Raw genomic sequence first — 23193 nt, 5'->3', positions numbered from 1 at the left:
AAGCAAAAATGATGAATAAAATATTTGCATGGATTATTTTTCTATTTTCTTTACATTTTTAATCATTTATGATAATGTATATAATTTGTGGTAATCTATTTCCTTTAAGTAGGACAATTAGCAATGTCCATACATCTGAGGAACCCAATCTCCATGATTATCCTTATGAGGAAGAAAGATATGTATCCATAAAATGTGCAAGATTTTCAAATAAATTTAGAAAATAATTTCATTGCTTTATATAACAATGTGCTTATTTAAAAAAGACGTTTCCACTGAGTAGTGACACGTTTTTTATAAAGATGACTGGCATATTAGAAGAGATGAAGAATGACTGAGACAACAACTTTTATAACTGAAGATGATTTACACATAGCATTGATTTATTTAATAAAACTTAGTGTTCTGGAAAGCTGATAGATTGACAACAATGGAATCAGAATTCCACCAAATAGATGCATCTTAAACAAGATCAGTAGAGGCATCCCTACATAGCCAGAACAATTGAACAATCCTGTTCCATCTTTAAAGGTAAAGAAAGTTTCTTCACTATTTAACCCTATTTCTTTGCTGGCTAAGTATTGAATAGGTTGGCCAGCAAAGAAAGTCTGTTACCTATACAGAAATTTGCCCAATAAAAGCTGATCGAGACAGCTACACCCCGCCCCACCAAATGAATGCAACTTCTGATCATAACCAACTTGCTTACAGAATGCAAATATTTTAGGTCACTAGTTTAAACACAAGTCTGCTCTCTAAAAAAAATCCACCTCCCCAAAAGACCGTCGTTAATTTTTTTATGACCTTAAGCAGCAGCTGCTAGATACAACATTCATGTGCAATTCACTCCCATTCCATAAAGACACCAGATTTTATCAGCAAATCTTGGGTAACATGAATAATCTATCCTTTTCCTGTGCACACACACAAACTCATACACATATATCAAAAGATTTTAAACACAAAAGGTTGAAATCAAATTCATCTGGTTACCTTGAGCCAGAAGTCGATCAACTGGTGTTTCAGGGATAAAGCTAGTTGAATGTGATGAGACAGGCACCTGCAACTCAGCAGCACTTCCTACTGATGGTGATGCAGAAAGGATCTAAGAAACCATGAAAGTAATGTTGTTTATTCACTCCAAAAATTATTAAATATAAGCAGAATAAACCAATTACAGCTAATTTTTCAGGAGAAGTGGGGTTTGTTTGGGTTGGTTGTTTGTTTTTTTTAAATATGTAGTGTTCAAAAGTTGTTTCCCTGAATTCTATCAAAAACAGGTCCCATCTGAAGCACCCAATTCCAGAAATTCATTACAATTATTCACACTGACCTTTCCCACCTTTTTTTCAGCTATGCAAAATGAAACAAAAATCTGCCATAATGGAATTATATTTTTGCCACACTTTCTGAATGTGTTTCGAGTAATTATAGTTAATTATTTAGATGAAGACGGATATTGAGAGGTATCAATGCCTGTCATAAAAATAATTCAAAGCTCTATCAGAGATATACTGAATATATTTTTTCTTCTTAAAAAATACCTATTTGAAAGTATAGCTTAATCTATTCAAGACATTTAAATAAAATAAATAAATAAATACAAATATTCGAGCAATTAGTTTGCTACTGAAATTTTAAAGAAAGGAGACAGTGAACTGATAGAAGTCATTGGTTAACACCTGGAACCAAATTTGATTAATGTGCTAAACCCAGATTTCAATAGCAGTTGCTTCTAGAAGAGGCACAGTGTTCTGCCTTCTCAGGAAGGAAAAATCTTATTCTGTTTAATCCCTAGTTCATTCAAAAACCCCCCAAAACAAAACAAACAAACACTAGGTATGAAAGGATGGACTTTGCTTTCTATGGTACTGTGCTTGCTATGGTAAATTTGTGATACAGAAATGTGATCTAAAATTCTGATGGATTTAATCAGAAACACCCCAAATAAATATACACAATGATGTAAATACATACAGATAAAACATATCTTCCTGTAGTATCAAAGAGTAATATCAAATTAGAATAAAACATATCTTCCTGTAGTATCAAAGAGTGGTATCAAATTAGCCCAGCCAATGTGAGAATAACTCACAAAGACTATAACTAAAAAGTAAAAATGAAAAACAAAACTAAAAACAAAACTAAAATCAATTATTTAAATCAAGGCTTTCTTGCTTGCTGATTTAAATCATCATTAAAATTGACCATTTCAATTACTTTGCCTTTAACCAATCCAGCCTGTTTTATGGTCAACTCAACACTGATTTGGCACTGCATCTCAACTCCAAGGATTTTTATAACGGATTAAAGCCATAAATTAATTTTTCTTTACAGAAATATTAAGTTATCAGTTGTAAAAGCATCAATAAATGTTACATAAACCTGCAAAAGGGCTTTTTGTCAAAACATGAGAAAAAACTACTGCTGCAAAAATAATTGTCACAGAGATAGAAACATGTTTATAGGGTCATCCAAAACAGGATTGCCAATTGCCCATAAATTTATGGACAGGCTGTAAAAAACAAGCCTGAAAATACTGATCTTTAAAAAGATTGAGCCACCTGTATAAATGCTAAGCAATTGGAGCTTGATTGAAAATCCTTCCTCAGAGGCAAATTCTGAAGGACAGACAGCAGGGCACCATCACCTGGTGTCCGAGCAGGAGCACAGCAACCTCCAGGTCTTTGAGTTTTGTATCCCCTAGCCCCTGCTCCCAGCCACATGCTGCTACTGTGGCAACTCTGCCTTTAACAACACTGATGGGTGGCAGTTAGGCAGACAGTCATTCCTCTCTTTGGGGGGGGGGGGGGGGTCTGTGCTCAAATGCGGATGAAAGACCAGCATCAGTAAGGTTGGGCGATGAGCTGGAGGGGACAGCAAAGTGTGAGGTGCATTTGTGGATATCAGGGACTGGGGGTGAGTAGGAGACTCCTGTAATGTAGGCAACTTGGTGTAAAACCATTACTGAAGTCAAGCAGGGTTGCCAGCCCAAGAAAATTTCTTTTACTGACAAATCAGCAAACATCTTACTAACAACCAAACTTCTTTGTTATGGTTTATGTTAAACCCTAACTTTGAATCCACCCTTGTCCAGGGCCTGGCAGAAGGGTTACTGTGGCGGGGCCAAGGGAAACGCCAAGCACAGGGAACTGGTGGCTACGGCAAAAGTCCCACACCACTGAAGATGCCGGCAGTCCTGCCGGATGCCAAGGCGTGGGGCCTTGGCGGCGGCAATAGAATTTACGTGCTGCCGGCAACACCAGCGACTCTGCAGCATGCAGAGCCACAGAGAGATGGCAGCAGGGGTGAGAAAGCCACACAGGCAATCTCTCAGCCCCTGGGGATGCGGGAACGAGCCAGCGACAGTGCATCCACTGCCCAGCAAAACTTACCGGGAACCCAAAGGCATCCTACGCCATCACCAGCTGGGACCTGGGGGCAGGCCAAAGAAGGAAAGCCGGCACTGGCTTGGAGGTGCTTTGTAAGGGCATGCCAGCACCGATTTGGTGCCTATGGCAGCAAGCCCCAGATAAAAGCCCTGGGTTCTGGTCCAACGGTGGGACCGGAAGGAAGTCCCCGACAGCCTACAGCAGGCTGCAGACAAACTAGGCAGAAGCCGAAGATGACTGGTGGTGGCAACCCCCATGTGGGGAGCTACCTTCACCCACAGAGTCAAGGGAATTCCCCCAGGCGTCCAGAGGAGGAACGTGAGGACCCTCCTGGGGAGAGGGTCAAGAAGAACGATGAGAAAACTGATGAGGATGGTGACTGACATCAACGCCAGGTCCAAGGAACATCGACACAACAAGGTTGGCACTAGGTGGGGTGTAAGGGAGGTGGAGCCCCAAAATCCTCGTGCCACCAAGAGACCAAATATCACTGAACTGGGTGTAACATCAGTCCCCGAGAGAAAGATTTCCATCAAAGACATGGCATGTAAGAAGCTTCAGTGGGTCAGGTAACTGGTGCCGGGACAAACTGTCAGCCCACAAGCCTGTGGTTGGCCCTGGGAAACCAGAAGAGCCTAGGCGGGAAGCACCGGACAGACACGGCCGATTACAGTTACATTTTGTGAAACGTATATAAGCAAAAACATTTGAAAGTAAAAAAGTTTGGTCATCATAAGAAGTTGGCAACCCAGATCCAAAATTTCTGGAAAATGAAAATACACTAACAGGCGAATGCGGTTACTTGTATTACATTTTTACAGTCCCCCCCCCTTATGTGTTCTGGGCTTTATAGATGCCAGAATCTTATAACCAGGTAAGGTAAATAAGATCTAAGGTAAGTAGAAATCAGTAACTTAAACAACTTCTAAAAATACAACTCTTCAGCTACTTACACTTGTTAAATTTCTCTGGCAATGAATAGGAGTTAAAAACTGTTTTTTTTCCCTGTTACCCAAGTAAAACACATGCAATAACACAATGAAGTCATTTCACAGTGTTCTGCGTTCTCAGGAAGGAAAGATCTTGCTGCCTTCATAAACTGCCTTTGATAAAGAACTGAGGTTTGGTTACATTATATTCAGTAAAAGCGTATCTTTACTACTGCCTCCATCTACCCATGGGGAGTAATAAAGCTTTGTTATGGTTTAAAAGCAAAACAAAAGAATTTGAAATGTGGGGGGGAGGATGGAGTGAGGGTTATTTATGAGGCAGCTAATACAACTGGATGGGAAAATGTGCAAAAAGTGCAAAAGAGATTTGACTTATTGGACTTTATCCATCATTATTTATGAATTAAAAATCTTCTTAACCTCCACTATAAAAATCCCACTGGCATTTCTCTAATAGGTTTTCAATGATTAATTCTAGTCAGTGCTCCATTCAAAGGTTTCAATCATATTATATAGCACTCTGGTAACCAAGGATCCAAACCATAAGCACACATTTTTATAATATAATGAGAAGATTCCTTAGAGAAGAAAAGCCACAACTGAAAGCTATGGACACATTTGGCAAACAGTTTTAGCTCCTTTAAACTGTACTACATTTGGTATGAGTTGCTAAAAACTGGTCATTCTGATCAGATAAGCATTCTTAAATAAGGAATACATATTCCTTCATGTTTTTATAACGCTGAACATGGTAAGCTGATGTCTTTCAACACTGATTCTAGATGTAAAACATATTAATTATAAGAATAATAGGTGATTGTATTGTACATTTCTACTACCCAAGCTATAATCTGACAGAAAATCTGAAGATGCAAATACAGGGCAGCAATCAGAAATCTATCAAATTCCTGTAATGTGAAAAACTGATAGAGGAAGGCAATGCAGACCGCTCAAGAGGTCCAAACAGGCCTGGGTTTATTCTCAATTCTGCTGTTGTTTAGTTCTGCAATGATGAATGAATAACTTCGTCCCACGTCCTTAGTTTCTCTATCTGTAGAATAGTAATAATTGGACTTGTCCATTTATAAAACCACTTTAAAATCTATTAAAGAATGAGTACTGCATAAGAATTAGGCATTTTTCATTTTGTAAGCCAATTAATTGGGGATTTAAAAAAAATCTTAATTTTTTAAAATCAGAGGTAGGGTAAAAGAAGATACAAGAAAGATAGAAAAAAATAACGCCACTCTTATTTAGAACCTTTGCTTACTTGGTCTTTGATAACAGATAGTAAAATGCAAGTAGGAATTTCATTCCATTAAAAACATTTTTACTCATCAAAAAAAATTAAAAAAAATAAAAAAGAGAGAAAAAGATGCCATTAGTTTCTGGAGAAGTTTACTGAACCAGAAAGCAGTTCCCATGAACAATAAATGACACTTGTAACAGATTAATCTGGAAGTTTTTTTTTAAATTCCATTATAATATCAGAGTATTCCTATTGGCAATTATATTATTTGGTTTGGTAGCTGGCAAGTCCTGGCTATTTGAAATCAGTACCACAAAATTTACACTGTAAATGAATGTTTCTATATTTTCTTCCCCAGTGAGATAACTGGGCTCTCTCTCAGGTGTGATGGGGAAAGCATGACATCTAGTGGGCTTGGAGTAATTATCTTCTCTTGTTATTTTTAATTGGAAAAAAGTTAAAAAAATGAAGACTGATATATGTCTAAAGTTCCAAGTAACGGCCACTTAAAAGCTAGCTGCCCCTCCCACATCTCCCCGCAAAATGACTTTTTTCATGTTCAGGACTGATCTGGAAAAACCCAACATAGAAGAATTGATAGCAGGCAAGGATTTTTGGAATGATATCTATTATTGGACCAACTAATCGGGTAGATTATTGTTTGTTTAGTTTCACTAATGTCATTGCCATGAGGGCATTTGGTGCATTGGATCAGATTTATCACATTTGAGGGAAAGCATGTATAGGAACCAGTGATTCTTATGGATTCACTAGCCAATTGCCTATCAAGAATGATGGGGGTGGGGTGGGGTGGGCTCCCCTTCTAGTCTGGGCCCATTCACCCCCACCCCTGTGCTCCGGGTCCAGCGCCACTCCCCCCCCATCCCCGCGCTCCGGGTCCACCTGGCTCGCAGCCACCTGCCTCCCCTCCCTGCTCCCCTCCCTCCCTCCCTCCCAGCTGTTGGCAAGGTCTGCTGGTGGTACCAGCAGGGTACAGCCACCATGCTCCCCCTCCCTCTCCCTTCTGGCTTTTATTGGGACCTGGCAGCTCCACATCTGGCCTTGCCCCCATTTCTCATCCTCAGGTTGCCTGAAGGGAGCAAGCCAAGGCCAGCGCCTTTCCTCCTCCATGCTCTGAAAGGTTCTCACTGCCACTTCGCCATCATGGCAGCACTCCATTATGCTGCCTCCTGTCGAATGCTTGTGGAGCACTCCAACTGGCTGTTTCAGTCAGCCAATCAGAGTGCGAATAAAGCATTATGGACAGACAGACAGGCAGACTAAGGCTTTTATAATATTAGAATTGTGCAGGTGTTAATTGTTACAGCCATGGAGATGTGCTGACAAGTTAGGCATCTATTGTTACGGCAAGGCTATGTCCCATTTGATGTCTACTGAACAGTGGGGAGTTTGCTTCTGATCACGAATTTGGGCAAGGTTAGGAGATTGTTTGAAAGCCAGGATAGATGTCCAAACATCAGTAAGGACAAGATTTTTTTGTTTTTTGGGGGTTATTTTTAAACAGAAAAACCACTCCCTTCCTGACCTCCTGAAGTTTGTGCCCAGGGGAAATCTACCCAACACCTTGAAAAGGCAAGTTTGGGAACAAAAAATCATCAGCTAGCTAGACACTAGAAACCAATGACTATATATTGAATACTGAAAGTAAAGACATTCAAGAATGTTAGATCGAGTTAAAAATGGCAACCTGATCTAAAGTAAATTCATATGGGGGGCTTAATGGAGGGGCTTGGGGGAATGGTGGGGGGGGGAAAAAAATCAAGCAAGGTCCATGGGGGGTGGGCTGGGGCTGGCAGGGTCCATGGGGGTGGAAGGAATAGGGCGAGCAAGTAGGGTCTGCAGGGGGGCTGGCGGGATCAGAGAGGCTCACTCATCCCAAACACCCCCAGCCCCCCTCATGATACCAAACTGCCCCTGATCCCAAAAACTTTTCCTAGGGTCAGCTTTACTGGCATTCATTGGTCCCAAGAGCCTGACAGAAGTATGTCTGGGTGGAGGGAGGGGAAGTCAGATTGGGAGGATTGGCTGCTCTGAAGGAGGGTTGGCAGGATGGGGGAGTTCTCTCCCCCACGCCCAGATGAATAACCCCCACTTCAGTGAGCCAACCCCCTCTTGATCTCACCTGCCTCTCCACCCATCCCAGCTTACTTCCATCTGTTCCCAGCACTGGAGGGATCTTGCAGGATTGGGGCGTTTGGCCAGCTTGGGGAGGCAGGACTGGGGGCTGGCTCATCTGCAGGGTGGGGAGCCATCTGGGGGTGTGGGGAGAGGCTGGGGGGCTAAAAATAGCCCAGTGCTGGGGTGGGATTAGTAAAAGCACAGCCCTGAGGCTGGCGCCAGCAGCTGGCCTTTCCCAGCCCCAAGACCACACTGGGAACTGTATAGAAGTTTAGTTAAAAAGGTCTCGCCAGACCCAATCTAAGACTACTCTGGAGATAGTGAACTTGGATGCGGTCAGTCACTTTTAGAATAATCTAAACTTCATGAACTTCTGTACAGTTTACACTTAGATTGACCTAACTAGGGATCTAAGTGTAAGGTACACACTTGGGCAAACTATGTTAGATCAGGTGGCCATTTTTAATGTGATATGACCTCCCCACACATCTATACCTAGCCTGACACTGACTTTATGGCATACGCTATTATTATGGCACACAGAATTACCCAATTCCTGAAATTCTTCTTAGACACTACAGGTAATAATGACCCTCCTTCCTTTTGATAGGACTTGATCTCCCAGTAATCAAGCTTCACTTCTTTTGCTAATTGTTTATCTGCTCACCCTGGGAATGTTTCCTCTCTCCAATTTCACAATTCAAAAGCTTGTCTATCTTTATCCAAACCAGGCAGTTGGTCCAATAAAAGATATCACTCCCCAAAAATCTTTGCCTCTGGCATAATTCCTGGATCATTATGACTACGACAGTACTCCAACACTACCAAGAATTAATAAAAAATACTTAAACCAGAAGATAACTCCCCAATTTTACCTCTTCAAACAATCTGTTCAGTAAACCTTCATCTGAAAAATTATTCTAATGTTGATGCTTGTAAGTCACTATCAGTATGATGTAAACCCAAAGGCAAATATAAAAAAAAATGTTGCAATGCACTATGAAAATAAACTGCAGAAATCAGTCTATACTGCAAATGTAGAAAAACGTATTTGTTCAAGATGATTCCCCTAAAATAGAGATTTTGAACCTTTTAACTAGTGTATCCCTTCTGGTGGTTGCAGCAGACATGCAGGGGGGTGGTGCTTGCATGCAGCTACTGCCGTCACCCACCACGCTGCACCACCACGGCGGTGCACTGCTTTTCCACAGCCAGTTGTATGTGTGCCTGTGTGGGCTGATGGGTGGCATGCAACTAGCCGGGCATGAGGCCTGTCAGCAGCCCATGTAGATGCACATGCAACCGGCCGTGGAAAAGTGGCATAGCAGAGGCACAGGGTAATGGGCGGAAGCGGCAGTGGCTGCTACATGCAAGCCCCCCTGCATTCGAGCTCACCCCCCAGCATCTGGCCGGTGCCTGTGTGGCCCTGCAGAGGGGCGCTGCTGCCCTCACCTCCCTGTCCCTGCTCCTGGGAAGCGGCAGCATGGGGTGGTGGGTGCTGGCAGTAGCCACTGCGTGCGAGCTTCCCCGCTCCATGTCCATTCACAGAAAAGCACCTCTTTGCCATCAGCTACTGGCCGAGGGTGGCAGTGAATCAGGAGAGTGAGCTGGGGTGGAGAGGCACTGTGGTATGCTGTGTGGGGCCAGCGGCAGCCAGTACACCCCTCCCCTTTCCTAAAGTAAGAGGTGACACTGGGGGAAGACACCACCGCCACACCCCCAGGCCCACTTTGTCCCCGCCTGCCCATGCATACCCCCTACGACCGAAGTACCCTGGGGGTACGCGTACCCCCAGTTGACAACCCCTGCCCTAGAAGACTAAGTCACTGAAACTGAATCAATCCTCAAGCAGAAATTCTTGATTCAAAGCCATCACAATTACAATTTCCAATGTATGTGTTAACAAATGGGTCACATATCTAACAAGTGGCATGGATGGAGTGTTGTAGCATGATAGTCCAGGAAGCATAAATGGCAATGGCTTTTTGTAATATCTTTTATTAAACCAACTGTATAGTTGTGAGATATGCTGAACAGGTTTTTGGACCCAAAGTGCCGTTCCTTAGATCTGAGGAAGAAGCAGGCCCAGGCCAAGCTAAACAACAGTTGTGTTTAACTCTACATAACTCAAAATAGTCACCTTAAGCAACTCTGACAAGGCATACTGAAATTAGGGATATGAAAGATTAAACAGTTAAATGGTTAAATTATATATTTATACTGTTAATGCATTATAGTTCACATTTAAAACAGACTATGTTGTGTGAAATCTCATGGTTTACTGGTACTACTTTGCCAGACTAGCTTTCCCTGAGGCAGCCAAACTTGCCTTTTCACACCACCTGCCCCTTCCACCAGCAATTTGTGTTGCAGAAATCAAAATGCTAGAGCCGGGGTGGGGGAAGAAGTGATGGAACTGAGCTGAACCAGTCTTCTCCCTGGAGGAGGAGAGGTGGGAAAGGGGAGGCAAGGCAGGGTGTGACAGCTGGTGTGATGCCTGTGTGTGCCTTACTCTGTGGCAAGCAGAGCGGATGCTGGCTACTCCGTAGGTATGTGTTATTGGTTAAATGCTTAACCAATATAATTAGAAGAGTTTAAATGACTAATTTTTTAAGGATATGTACATCCGTAATTGAAATACATAAAAATGTTTGGATCAATTACCCAAAACATTCAACCATCCAAATATTGGACTAAAATATTTCTAAAATTGAAAAAAACATGTAGTTAACCTCAAAATAAACATCTAAACCATCTACAATAAATCTAAAACAACAACACTAAGAAATAATGTTATATAATAAAAAAGCATACATTAAATTTTATGGACTGCTTAGGTAACAGTGTCCTTCATCTTATATTCTTTGTTCCTTTCTACCACATCTGCACACCAGTTTAACAGAGAAACAGATTCTGAATATTTTAGTTTTCAATCTACACTAGATTTCCCCCAAATTTTAGAAATGGTGGCTCACTTGCACCAATTTTAGAAATGGTGGCTCACCCAATTTTTCACAATCATTTAACCTAGAGCCTTCATCTCTCATTAGAAGAATTTGTCGCTATTTTCTACGAAACTATCCATCTCTCTAAACTGCTCTTTAACCATAACTGAGCACCAACTAACACTTAATAGATGCTATGTTATTAGGGACCTACTGAATTCATGGAGGAAGCAGAGTGCGTGGCGGCTACTTTAATCTTGCATATTCTACTGTGTGCATCTTGACCCTTGCTCTTGCCTCCTCCCCCACTGCTGATTAGCAGAGAACCCCTCTACTCCCTCCTGATCAGCAGGGAAGCTAAAACCAAAGTTTTAAACATGGTGACATTTTTGCCTCCTAACCACTCAGCAGCAAACTAAAGGGTTGTCAGGGCCCCTTCAGCCAATCAATGGCGGGAGGCAAAAACAATGCCCTATTTAAAAACAGTTTTTGCCTCCCTGTTGATCAGGAGCAAGCCACAAGTGGGGGCCCTCCACCAATCAGCAAGGCGGGGGGCGGGTGGTATGGGGGAACTTGCAAGATTAAAGGAGCCACAGCACCCCCACTTCCACCATGAATTTGGTAGGTTTCTAGTTAGGAGATTTAGCAGTAGCTGCCAGTATAATAATCAATATGATGATTCAAATGAATGTTATGTTAAGTCTGAGATGTCCAGCTGGTTGCCTATGAAGACTTAATGCAAGGCCCCTGAGCTCCTGCCTGGCTGCTGGCCCATATTGCACCAGCTGCAATAGCAGCCAGTCTCTATCTCCCTTCCCTTCCTCTGGCTGCCACTTCCTGTGTTCACCCCAGGGGGTTAGGGCAGTGTTAGCAGTGCAGGAAACTGAGGGCGAGTCTGCAACCACATGAAGGGAGAGGAAGAGGGGTTTGCCTCAGTGATCATGTAGCAGTCAGGGGGCATGTGTAGCAGTGATGGGATGGTCCGCATAATACTGTGCTGCAATGGTCAGGGATGGAAGGAACAGTATCCATGCAGTATGCCTGGTGTGGCCCCCGGTGGCTTAGAAGTTCAATAGCCCTGCATTAAGTCATGGGTACTTGAATTTTTATATTGCTCATTTCTTCAAAGTTTTCCTGGTACATCATTCTGAACAAGGTAACTCTAGGTAGAGATTTAATTCTGTTTTAATAGTAAAAATTCTAATTGCTTGCACTAACCTGGGTCAACCTACTAAGTAGGTTCTGTGGTTACAATACAGTGGCCTCAAATGTACATTCCATTAAGAAAAACTGATGGGCTAACATGCTTAATTTTTAAAAGCATCAGTTTTTTCCTCCTGGAAATTTAAATGCTTGTACAATATTTCAAAACTTTCCTGGGATTAATGACCAGGAATTTGGGAAGGTTTGAGTAGATTTGCAAAACTCTAACAATTTGTGAATTGTAATCAGTGAATGCTGTACAATAACAGCAAGGGAAATTTCTTCTTTGACTCCTACAAAATTTGTATTACAGTACTTAGTCTTCTAGCCAAAAAACAAAAAAAACGAAAAAAACCCCCGGGTTCTGGGGTGGTCAAGTCTCACATGGCAATTCTGTGCCTTGCAAATACTGCTTACGGAATTTGTGTGTGATCCAAAGTCATTTGGGGAGCCCAAAATATGTTATAATCCTATATCTGAATACAATGACACACACATGGTAATGACTTTATACGTTATGTTGCAACAGCATAAAGTAAATACTCTATCACTCTGAAAACATAATTTGGACTAGACACCAAGGTAACTATAGCTAGAAGTCACTTTGGATTTTGTTAACCGAACCATGGACATAGCAATCCTTAGGAAATCTGTCAAGCTTACAGGCTACAGAATTAAACACTATCCATATTAGGGTCCTCCTTCTAGGGGTTGTCATTCTGCCCCTAGAGTATCCCCTCTTAACCATCAGCCTCACCGCCCCTCAGACCAAACTGCCCTTCCTTCTTCTGCCACACCTTGTTGGTAGTAACCAAGGATCCGGGTTTTCTGTTTGCCACTGAAAAAATCACAGATTTTCCCCTTTAATGGAGAAAAATATGGGAAAACTCAGGTTTCCCCTTGCAGGTTGGCAGGGTTCCAGCCTGCAAGGGGCTGCCATGTGTATGTGCGCATGCACACATATACATGGTAGCCAGGCAGGGTGGTGGTGAACAGCTCCCTCAGCTCCATCCAGGTAAGTCTATGGGGGTGGGGAGCATAGATGACGTGGCGGGGTTGCAGGGGAGCACAGGTGATGCAGCAGGTGGCAAGGGGACATGCTCCTCCCCAAGATTTCTGCACCTACTGTAGGGCACGAACTGCAGCTGTAGGCAGGAGCTGCCTCCATGACCCAGCAGGCGGGATCTGGCATAGCTGCCAGAGTGAGGCGTGGCGGAGGCAAGGAGTTATGTTCCCCAGTGCTGCCAGATGGGCAGGAGGGCGCCTCGTCATGGTGGTGCATTGCTCCCTCTGCACCTGGTCCTGGCTGCTGGGCCATGGAGGTGGCTCCTACCTTCAGATGATCTGGCCAGGCTGCAGGCCTATGCCCTGATGTGGGCACAGAAATCTGAGGGAGCACGTGCCCTCCGCTACATTGTCTGTGCCCACACACCCCAATTCCCCATGCACCCAACCCCTTTCTTACATGCTGCGGGGCCAGGGACTGGGGGTTGAGGGCAGCAGGTTGGGAGTGAGAGGCACCAGCAGGGATGGGGGAGTTGTGGGTCAGGAATGAGTGGCACTGGTAGGGCCAGGGGAATGTGGATTGGGAATGAGGGACACCAGCAGGGCCAAGGGACTGTGGGTCAGCAGTGAGGGGCAGCAGGGCCCAGGGGCTGTGGGTTGGGAGTCAGGGGCACTGGTAGGCCTGCAGGGAGCTGTAGGTTGAGAGTGAGGAGAAATAGCAGGGGCAGAGCACCAGTATATCAGGGCTGCTCAATGCTACAAAGCAGTGGCGAGGGACAGCCGTAGCTGGGCCTGAGTCCTGGTGATTGAAGGGGGCAGGGGGAGCTCCGATTTTCCATGATTCTAAAACCAAAATCAAAAGCCAATATATACAGGTATTTAGAATTTACTTTATTATAACTGAGGCACTGGTTGGCTTCCAAACTGCTTTAAAATTGTAAATATATCAATAAAACATTGTGTTCAACTGCTACCTCTATATCTATATACTGTATATTGATATACATGTACAGATATAGAGATATCAGCGAAAAAGAGAAAGAGAGATCTTTTTTTCTAGGTATAGATATATAGTGGTGTTTCATTTCAGTTGTGGAAAAATGCAGATTTTGGGGTTATAAAGCAGAAAGTTTGGTATTTTTATTGGAGGAGTTGGGATTTTTATAGACAGAGAAACTCAGGATCCCTGGTAATAACCTCTAGAAAATAGGAGGTTGCCCCAGGATTTTCCAGATAGGAGGTTGCCTCAGATTTTGCCTTAAAGGCTAATTGTGTGGATCCATCCATCCCTACACCACAGTCCGTGCCTTACAGATGTTATCATTCACTGAAATTCGTTCAACACACTTGGGACCTCTATGCTCCTGGACCCTCTGATCCCACATTCAGCCCCTCTCTGGGCTACGGGCCCCAATCTCCAGCTCTACTCCCAGGCTTCTGATCCTCTCTGCCCTGTTCCTAGGCTTTGGCCTTGTTCCCAGGGCCAGTTGGGACCTCCTCCACAACATAATCCCTTCCACAAACTTCTAGATGTTATTCAGTGCTGCTTAAACTAGCTCAGATGTTCAGGCCAGAGCCTTGCTGCAGCCCTGCTACCCAGAGCTCTCCACTGCAGCACTGGTGCCTAGATCTCCTTTTCCTGTGGCTCCTGGGCCTAGCCTACATGACCAGCTCCAGCTCTGGGCCTATATAGCTCAAGGCCAGCCTCCTTCTGGTCAGATGACTCCCTAATCATCCCCCTTTACCACCTCCAGGCTGCTTCTCAGGCAGCTGCTCTCACCTAAAGTAACAGGTGCACCATGCACCTTGTCACAATATATATATGTAAGTGGAAAAATTTAACTCTTATTTCTGCATTTGCTTGTGTAAATAAATGCAGAAGGTCCATTCAATTTACTAAAATTAAACTAGTATAAACACTTTATGATAGTTTTTTTACATTCAAGATTTATGCCAGCATCAGGTTAAAAGTATTAGTATATAAACATATACTTAGTATGCATGTACTCCTTTGGAACTTACCATAGTATCAGATGTTGATTGAGAATGTAGAGATTGACTCTGACTGGCTGGAGCTCTCCAAAGATTAACTAAATCATCAAAGTCTACAGAAAGAGGAAAGAGACTAAGTATTCAAATATTCAACATTTTTGGATTGACAAGGGAAGGTACAAAAAAATGCAAGTAGAATCAAAAAGAGTCATAACAGAGGTTTGCAATTTCACTAAAACAGTTGCATGCATTATAAAACTCATTTTGCAGATCACAAAGCTATAAATGCAGGGACTGCATCAGCCAGCACACCCTGAGACTAAAGAGAGGATGCAGTAAAAAACAGTATACAGCAAAAGTATATAGCAGTTTAGGATAACTGTATTATCCGAAACTCCAGCTGCATAAAGTTTAATCAACTTAAGTGATCAGATCCAAGTTTAATAACATGATAAAAATCTACACACACAAAACAAATATAATGAACAAGTGGAGGTCCCTGCCTCAAAGACCTTATAATTTAATTTTAGGTTTTACCATATTTTAAAAGGCACAATTGGTAGCAACAGAGTAAGCATAATGTAAGCCCATTGTTTTAATACTAAAAGTGAAATGTGCCACACATACCACATTGTATGGCATAGGAACCCTTCAAAGTGGGAAGGGCTGCAGTCTTTTCACTTCATAACCTTGAGCCCTAGCTAACTGTTAAGATATTTTATTTTTTTTTCTTAATAAAAAGGTGCCAGTAGGTAAACATCTTAGGCTAATATTATTATATAGACTATCAAAGACTGATATCAGAATATAGATACATGGGAAATGGGAGCGCCATCTTAAATCCATAGGCATTAAGAAGTATTCACATCACTTTCTATACTCTTGGTAAAAGGGAATGAGGGCGCATAGCGTGTGGTCCACAAAGGTCACCATTAGTCAAAAAACTCTGATCCTGAGCATATGAACATGCACAACAGAAGTGAAAAGTCTACATGAACTCAATGCATATTCCCTCTTGACATTCCTTACAATGACATTTCATAGTATGTCTTAAGAGTATCAGTCTGTTAATGTTATCTATCAGAGGTGAATTGAGATTCTGGATAGCCTTCCAATAGTAATAGTGGAGCCAAAAAAACTAATTAGGTTTAAGTTGGAACTTGATCAGTTTATCACCAGGATTACTGATAGCTGCCTGAAATAGCAAGAGACTGGACTCTATGACACAGAACTTCTTTCCTATTTATGTGCCTAAGATATCTTAGGACTGCAACGCTGTGAAGACAACTTTGCATTTAAAAGCCGCTCATATTAATGACTGCCTGAACTTCCTCACTGTTACTGTGATAACCCTCTTACAATTTCTAATTAGTTTAACTCCCCCCACCAATATTTTGCATCAAATGAACCAGATGATGTAATAGATCTTTTAAATCAGTAACCTCTAAAAAACCATACAAATGCAAAGTTTACAATTATCCACACAGTATAGACTAGGTAAAGTATGATTTTACATTTTTAAGAAAACTGTGTAACATCATGGAGCTGATCCTTTAAGTTTTCATTCAAATAACAATGACAATTTGCAATGATTTTCAAAAAAGAAAAACTTAGAGATAAATGAATTCTAAACTAGAAGAATGTTTGCCCTAAAAACAAAGTATTGAAATTGTCACTTACCACTTATGCAACTTCTTTCAGCTATGAGGCCGTCTCCAAGGGAACAATTTAAATCAAATATGTAGCGCCCAAGGTAACAGTTCTTCACCATCTGCTTCAAATGTTCATAGAAGTGGCAATGGTATAATAGAGCTTGAAGGGCAGGTTTTCCTATTTGAGATACGCCGGACTCTTCATCATGTACACAAGGACCCTGAGGAAACAAGGTTCATATACATACATACATATCTTAAACAGGAATCTATATTACAGAACAAACTGCCCCTAGGAAAATAAAGTAAGAATCTTTCCTATAAATTTAACCAAAGGAAGAACAGCACATACATTATATTTAAAATTGACAACCTTATCATACCAATACATTCAGTCATAACGAGATGCATTGATTTCTAAATATTCATTAATAATGAAAAGCAGTTTGGATATGTTTTTGGAAAAATCAAAGCAGTTTATTTATTATTTATTTAATTAAAATAAAATTATTCTAAATTAAAAGTAACTCTTGGTCACAATCAATATTTTAGCACTACTTTTCCATCCTTTCTGACTGGTAAAACCAATGCAGAACATTAATTATTTTCACTATTTCACTTTTACTCCAATTAAAGAACATGCAGTTCTTTGACAAGGAATTTTGTGCTTCATGTAAACTATTAATGAGTTAGTTATAGGGCTGCACTCTATGGTCAGAGGGTGTCAGCAATATGCTTTGGTTGTATCAACCATGACAACTGCATACTCTGGGAATTTTGCAGACATTAAGTATGATGACATTGCGTCAAACATTTGATATCCAAAACTCTGCCAGCTTAAAAACCCTGTGCCAAGTACTTTATGGCCAGAGGGATGAGTTAAAAGGCACTGGCGTAATTCACTAGTTTTATTCACAGTGTGCACTGACATCAGCAACCTTGAGATAACATAATATGTTGTAGTCCAGTAACATCAAATTACATAGGCTGATTTTACTGATGGCTAAAGTTTGTTATGTTGTTTTCAAAAGAGGGTAGGGGGAAGAAGGAGAGTAGAAAGCTCTCCATTGTTATCAAGATGATTTACTGCATTGTCGTCACTGCAGTTAACATATTCCATTCCAAAATTTGGTCTCCAAACACTCAGGCTCGACTGGTGAACTCCAAGTGGTGGGGCAGTGGAGCATCCCACAGGAGCAGCAGGGGTTTTATAGCCATCTGGCAGCGAGGGGGGGAGGGGTTTGCAGCCGGCCGGGAGCAGGGATGTTTGCAGCCTCTCCCTACAGGCCGGAGTGTCCTGCACCACTAACACTTTTAAGCATTTGCAGAGGGGATATCTTTATGTTCTTAAACATTCCTCTATTATTCCCTATATCCTGTTGTTATTTTTTCTTTTGAACTTACTTACATTAGCTGGACTACAGACAAATCATCTCTTACTCAGGGAGAAGAAAGGCCATTTCTCCTTAGCCCCAACATGAATTCTAATTGTAATTTTACATTTTAAATTGGCTGCTTAAATATCAATAGTTTTATATATCTGCCAGGTACCATGAAATACTGCTGGATAATATCTTTCAGCATGCATGCTTATTAAATGACGAGTGCAATGTCAGTTAAATTGTGTGTCTTAATAAGAATCAGAATCATGTTGACCCAAGTCAGAACTATTACTTGTTACAAATTTGTTATGCCTCATCTGCAGTATTTTGATTTCATCCAGTCTTTTTCATCTTACTTTCAAGCTTTTGATGTTTATTTTATATAACATGAGAACATTTAATAAACAATTTATAAACATATACAAAAAAGTTCCCATGTTTAACATCTTGCTACTAGATAGAATACTATTCTAAAAGTATAGCGATTAAATTTAACTGTCTGTATAAACAATTTTTATAAAAGACTGAAACAAGGCCCGGATTAGCGTGTGCCTACTTCCATGTTCTCCTTCCTTGCAAGATGTAGCAGTTGATTTTGGATGCATACTAATCACATCTTTCTTGCCCTCACAGGTTGAAGGTGGGAATTGTGCTCCCCCTTACTGGCTGATCATCTGGAAGACAACCTTCCTGTTCCTCCAAAGGGACTTATAAGGTCCATCTGCAGATTGTTAGTTCAAATCTTCTGTTACAGGCAAAACATCCAAAATGCCTGAGGGGCTGGCATGGTTATGGAAGGCTGTGGTGGCACCAAATGAGTGACAGCACTGATGCACTAAGGATATACAATTCTTAAACAGGCTAGGACCTAGGTGAATGACTCTGAAGTAACCTGACTGAGGGGACAGGGTGCTTAAATGGAGGATGGAGACAGACTATTCTCTGTAGCTACAGGGTAGATACAGTAAAAAATTACTTGGTTAACTGATCAAATATTTGTCAAATAATGGTCAAATATTTTAAGCATTAATTTATGAGAATAGTGGAGAGAAAGACTAAATATTCAATAGGTTAAGATAATTACGCTAATTACAGAAAGCAAGTTATTTAACTGTTATTGTGACAGTTAACTACCAATAGTAAATTCTAAAAAACTTTAATGATTTTAATGACTATCAATGTCTGGCAAATGTAAATATGTATGATATTCAAGACACTAAGGATATTCAAGGTGCACAGGAGCCAGTGACACAGGACCAGCAAAGAAGCCAGCAAACAAGGGATTTTGAATGGTGAGTTTTTTGGCGAGTTTTCTCAATCACTTCTTGCTTACTGCCTTCACTGTAAGCGTGCTAAGTGGAAGGAGATGAAGGAGAAAGGGAATTTTTTAAGGAAGCAATTCTATTTATTTATTTTTTCAGGACTGGAGTTATGGGTTACAGATGTGCTCCAAGCACAAAGTCAAAGAGATTCTAGTCAGAAGTCCAGAACAAATTTTGGTTCTGCATAACAATTGTCGTGAGCTAACTGGTGCCTGAACATCTGACTGTCCTAACAGAACGTAACTGAAACCATTAAGTTTATTCTGAAGCTTTAAGGGAGAATAAAGGTATGGCAAAATGTATACTCATTTACCATGCCAGTCATGCCCAGATCTAGAAGGCACTGGATGCGGTAACTGTTTCTGACATGACTATTGATATGTGGGCTAAATGCTCTTGGAACAGGGTAAGGGATATGGACACTGGAGAATCATTTACTAGCCTGAATTATTTTAAAGAAAATCATTAGGTAGAATGAAGGAGGGTCTAATCTGCGAACACAACAGTAAATTCTGTTAAGGGAGCTTGTAGGAGCACGGAAAAAAATTCTTATTCTTGGTCTCATACCTCCCCAACAGATAAAGCTTTTCAAAATAGTTCCACACATCTCATCAGCAACAATGTCAAACCCATCAGTAGGAATGTAGAGATGGTTTTGGGAAGTACGTTATAAAAAACTCAAAAGCTGTAACTTGCTTTCACAAGAGAGATCGCTACTCTGCTAAACAAAGATGTATTCTCAGTTCACCCAAAACAAACTGTTAATCTGAATTTTTCATAATCTGCCAAAATGTCACTACTATAGAAGGAGCCATCAGCTGCATTTTAAACAGTAATTACTACTCTGAAGTATACAGATAAAACAGTAATTATTATTATCTTTCAAGCTTACTGAAGGTTTGATAACAATATATTTATATATTTTATTTACACACAAAAGTTTTCCATTTATACCATACACTTAAATACTACATATGCGCTAGAATACAGTTTTATTTTTAATTATGCCACCTTAAGCATAGCAATCTCATGCCAAAGACAAATATCCCCTCACCTGCCAAACACAATCTTTCTTCTCTTCAGTAGGCATTGGGATCACAAGAAGGTTCTGAAGAATAAAAGCAGCCTAAAAGAAAATAAAAGTGTCAATACTGCCATCTTGCTGAAGCTGCTGAACAAAACAAAGCACCAGATTCAACAGCACTGTAACAGCATCATAGGTCAAAGTGGCATATTAATCAGCAACTCACTGTACTAGCTTAAACATTTCTGAAACCGTTTGAAATTTCAAGATTTACTGTGGCACAAAAAGGATGCAATCAATTTAAAAATCCTAAAACATCACCTAAGAGCACTAATACAAAAGCATCAGAGGGAAAAACTCTTTTCAGTTTACTTTATGGAACTGATGGTATTTTATACAGCAGTTCACTGTTTTCCCAATATAATTAATTTATCTGGATTTCACATAATAGCTAGAGAAGAGAAAAATATTTTGAAAGAGCAAAACAAATGTTATTATAAAAATATCAAAGAGAGAAGAAATATGGGCCAGGTGCAATATCAAAAACTATTTAAGTATTAATTTGACAATTACTAAATTCAAGTTGACCGAGTCTTTTTATAACACAGAAATGCAGGTCTTTCAACAATTGTCCCCAGTATCTCACATGCACACCTACGGAAACTGCTTTGTTTAAACTGTAAAACACTTGATGCTGAGACAATGTCTATTTGCATACAGGGCTAAGTTCACTGTTACCTCCTAAGTAAGAGTCCAATCGCCACTTAGAAGACTTCCTTCTTTAAATATCCTGGGGTGTTTTTGGTATGTTTTGGACTTAATAAAATGTGAAAAAAGAATTCTGATAATTAATTTTTAAAATAACTACAAAAGATGATCCCAACTGTTCTACAATGATCTGGACACCAAGAGATTTACATTTTTGGAGCATTTTTGTGCAGAAGTGTTCTACATTGTTTTACTTTAAAATACGTATATTGTTGAGAAAACATTTCTCAGAAGTATTTTAATATCTTAAAACTGAATTATAAAAGCTTGAATCCTTACATTTTGGTTGTACAATGGGCATGGAAAGAAACTGAAATGTCACATTATTGCTGTGCTAAATTCTTCCATCACAATTAAAAAAAATCTAAATATTTAGCTGAATATTTCTAGCTCTAATTTTTAATAGATGATACCTCATACAGTTAGATGCTGTATTGTAATTGTAGGGGAATAAAAGAAGAAAACTGCTATTTCATTTCAAAATGAGAAGCAGGTTATATTAAATTCATAAACTTCTCCTAGATTCACGATTTGTATAAATATGTACTTAGCTCTGAGTTAAGACATGAGAACAAAGCTCATAGCTTTATTTCATCAGCCCACTGCTCAGTCTCTAAATAGTTCAGAAGGTTTCTTCAAGTCAAGGAAAAATATCCTTTATACGCATAAAAGATAAGAGACTTCTGCTTAAGTTATGAAGCTCATTACTTATTGTGCATTTCTCATGCACTGGCAAAATCTACTTCCACTGCTTCTCCATGAAGTGTGAGCACTATATCCATCAGGCACTGTTAACACTGTAAACAATGCTAGTCTATTCAAGAAGTTGCAACAGAGACCATGAACATACATTGATTTCAAAGCTATATTCAATTTACTGTATTTGAGCATTTTGGTAGTCTGAGCTGTGTAGAGAAAACGTACTAGGAAATACACTCAGGGATTTTTTTTTTTGTTTTGTTTTTTTACTTAAACCACGCAAGATATAACATATGAGGCCCTGGCACACATTTCAATTATGACATGATTGAGATGCAAATCTATAACATGCTATATATACACACACCAATTTATAGCATCATAGCAGGGAAAGCCAGGCACAAAAAATGTTCCACATATATTGTAGAAGACCTTTGAGTCTGGTTGGTATGAACCCTTATATTGAACAGGTAGCATGTGTGCCTGACCCAGAACTACCCCATGCCAATCTGACTCTCAGTTGATAAACTGGATCAGTTTGGGACACCACGACTAAAAACTGCACATGCAGCTGGGCTTCACAGGGTTGTTTTATAGCCAGAAGTAAAGGGGAAGTGGAGTCAGGAAGCCTCTCCCTAGCCCTGGCTCCAAGGCCCCTGGCTTTTGAATCATGTATGGAGCCGGGCTGTCTGGTGGTTTTTAGGCCTGGGGATGCCCTGGGGCCTGGGCCAAAGCCACCCCTTGGGCAGCAGGCAATTGTGGCTTCAGGACTCCTGCTACTGGGATCTGAGGAATTTATATGCCCCATCCCAAATATTGCACACCTTGCCATATTTCCTCATATCTAAATCACACCATTAGTTTTATGCCTGCCAGAGGCCATGGAAGAACAAAAGCTATTTAATAAATAGTTTATAGTTTAAGTGAATGACTACTGAGTGAAATTAAAAAGAAATAGTTAAGATATTCTATTACACTATGCTTTGTTCACAGAACTACCCAATCATCTGTGAAGAATACTGAGATAGGCTTTCATATGTCACTTCTGTAACCCATACATTTGTTAAAATAAACTTTTCTAATATCTACAAAAAGAAAATCAACTACTACATTTTATGTTAAGCTAATTGATGAGAATAAAATGAACATACCCTTAAATTTCTTTCAACACCAAAGAAAGAAGACACAAGCATTTCGACATCTCCACATTGCATATATCATTGTTTTTCATAATGTTATAAATATATACAGCAAGAATGGTTAGGGATTATTCTTATAATGCTTCAAGCAGTAAGAGCAAAAGATATCTTTCTAAGCACCTTACTGTTTTTATGGCTCAAATGAAACTAGCATATCAGTGAAACAGATTACTTCTGCTTTTACATTAGTAATCATGTCTCTTCAGTGCTTTTCAACTGAATGCTAAGTGAAGAAGGTGAAAAACATTTTTTCATTAGGTAGCATTTAACTT

The 23193-nt window shown here is 40.5% G+C and overlaps 1 protein-coding gene across 1 annotated transcript in view; it reads right to left on the bottom strand.

Annotated features, from left to right (window-relative positions):
* RTTN (rotatin) overlaps positions 1-23193 on the bottom strand; it is a 147871-nt gene that overhangs the window by 35068 nt on the left and 89610 nt on the right. Inside the window, exons 31-34 of the mRNA XM_025211349.1 lie at positions 20286-20357; positions 16556-16748; positions 14906-14988; positions 994-1105 (exon numbers count right to left, since the gene is read on the bottom strand). Of these exons, the coding sequence (XP_025067134.1) occupies positions 994-1105; positions 14906-14988; positions 16556-16748; positions 20286-20357 (460 nt within the window). The remainder of the gene's footprint in view (positions 1-993; positions 1106-14905; positions 14989-16555; positions 16749-20285; positions 20358-23193) is intronic.

Source organism: Alligator sinensis, unplaced genomic scaffold (assembly GCF_000455745.1).
Source record: "Alligator sinensis unplaced genomic scaffold, ASM45574v1 scaffold1213_1, whole genome shotgun sequence".
NCBI classification, from domain to species: domain Eukaryota; kingdom Metazoa; phylum Chordata; order Crocodylia; family Alligatoridae; genus Alligator; species Alligator sinensis.
The sequence above is the reverse complement of the archived record's forward strand: the minus strand, read 5'-3'. Positions and strand labels throughout refer to the sequence as shown.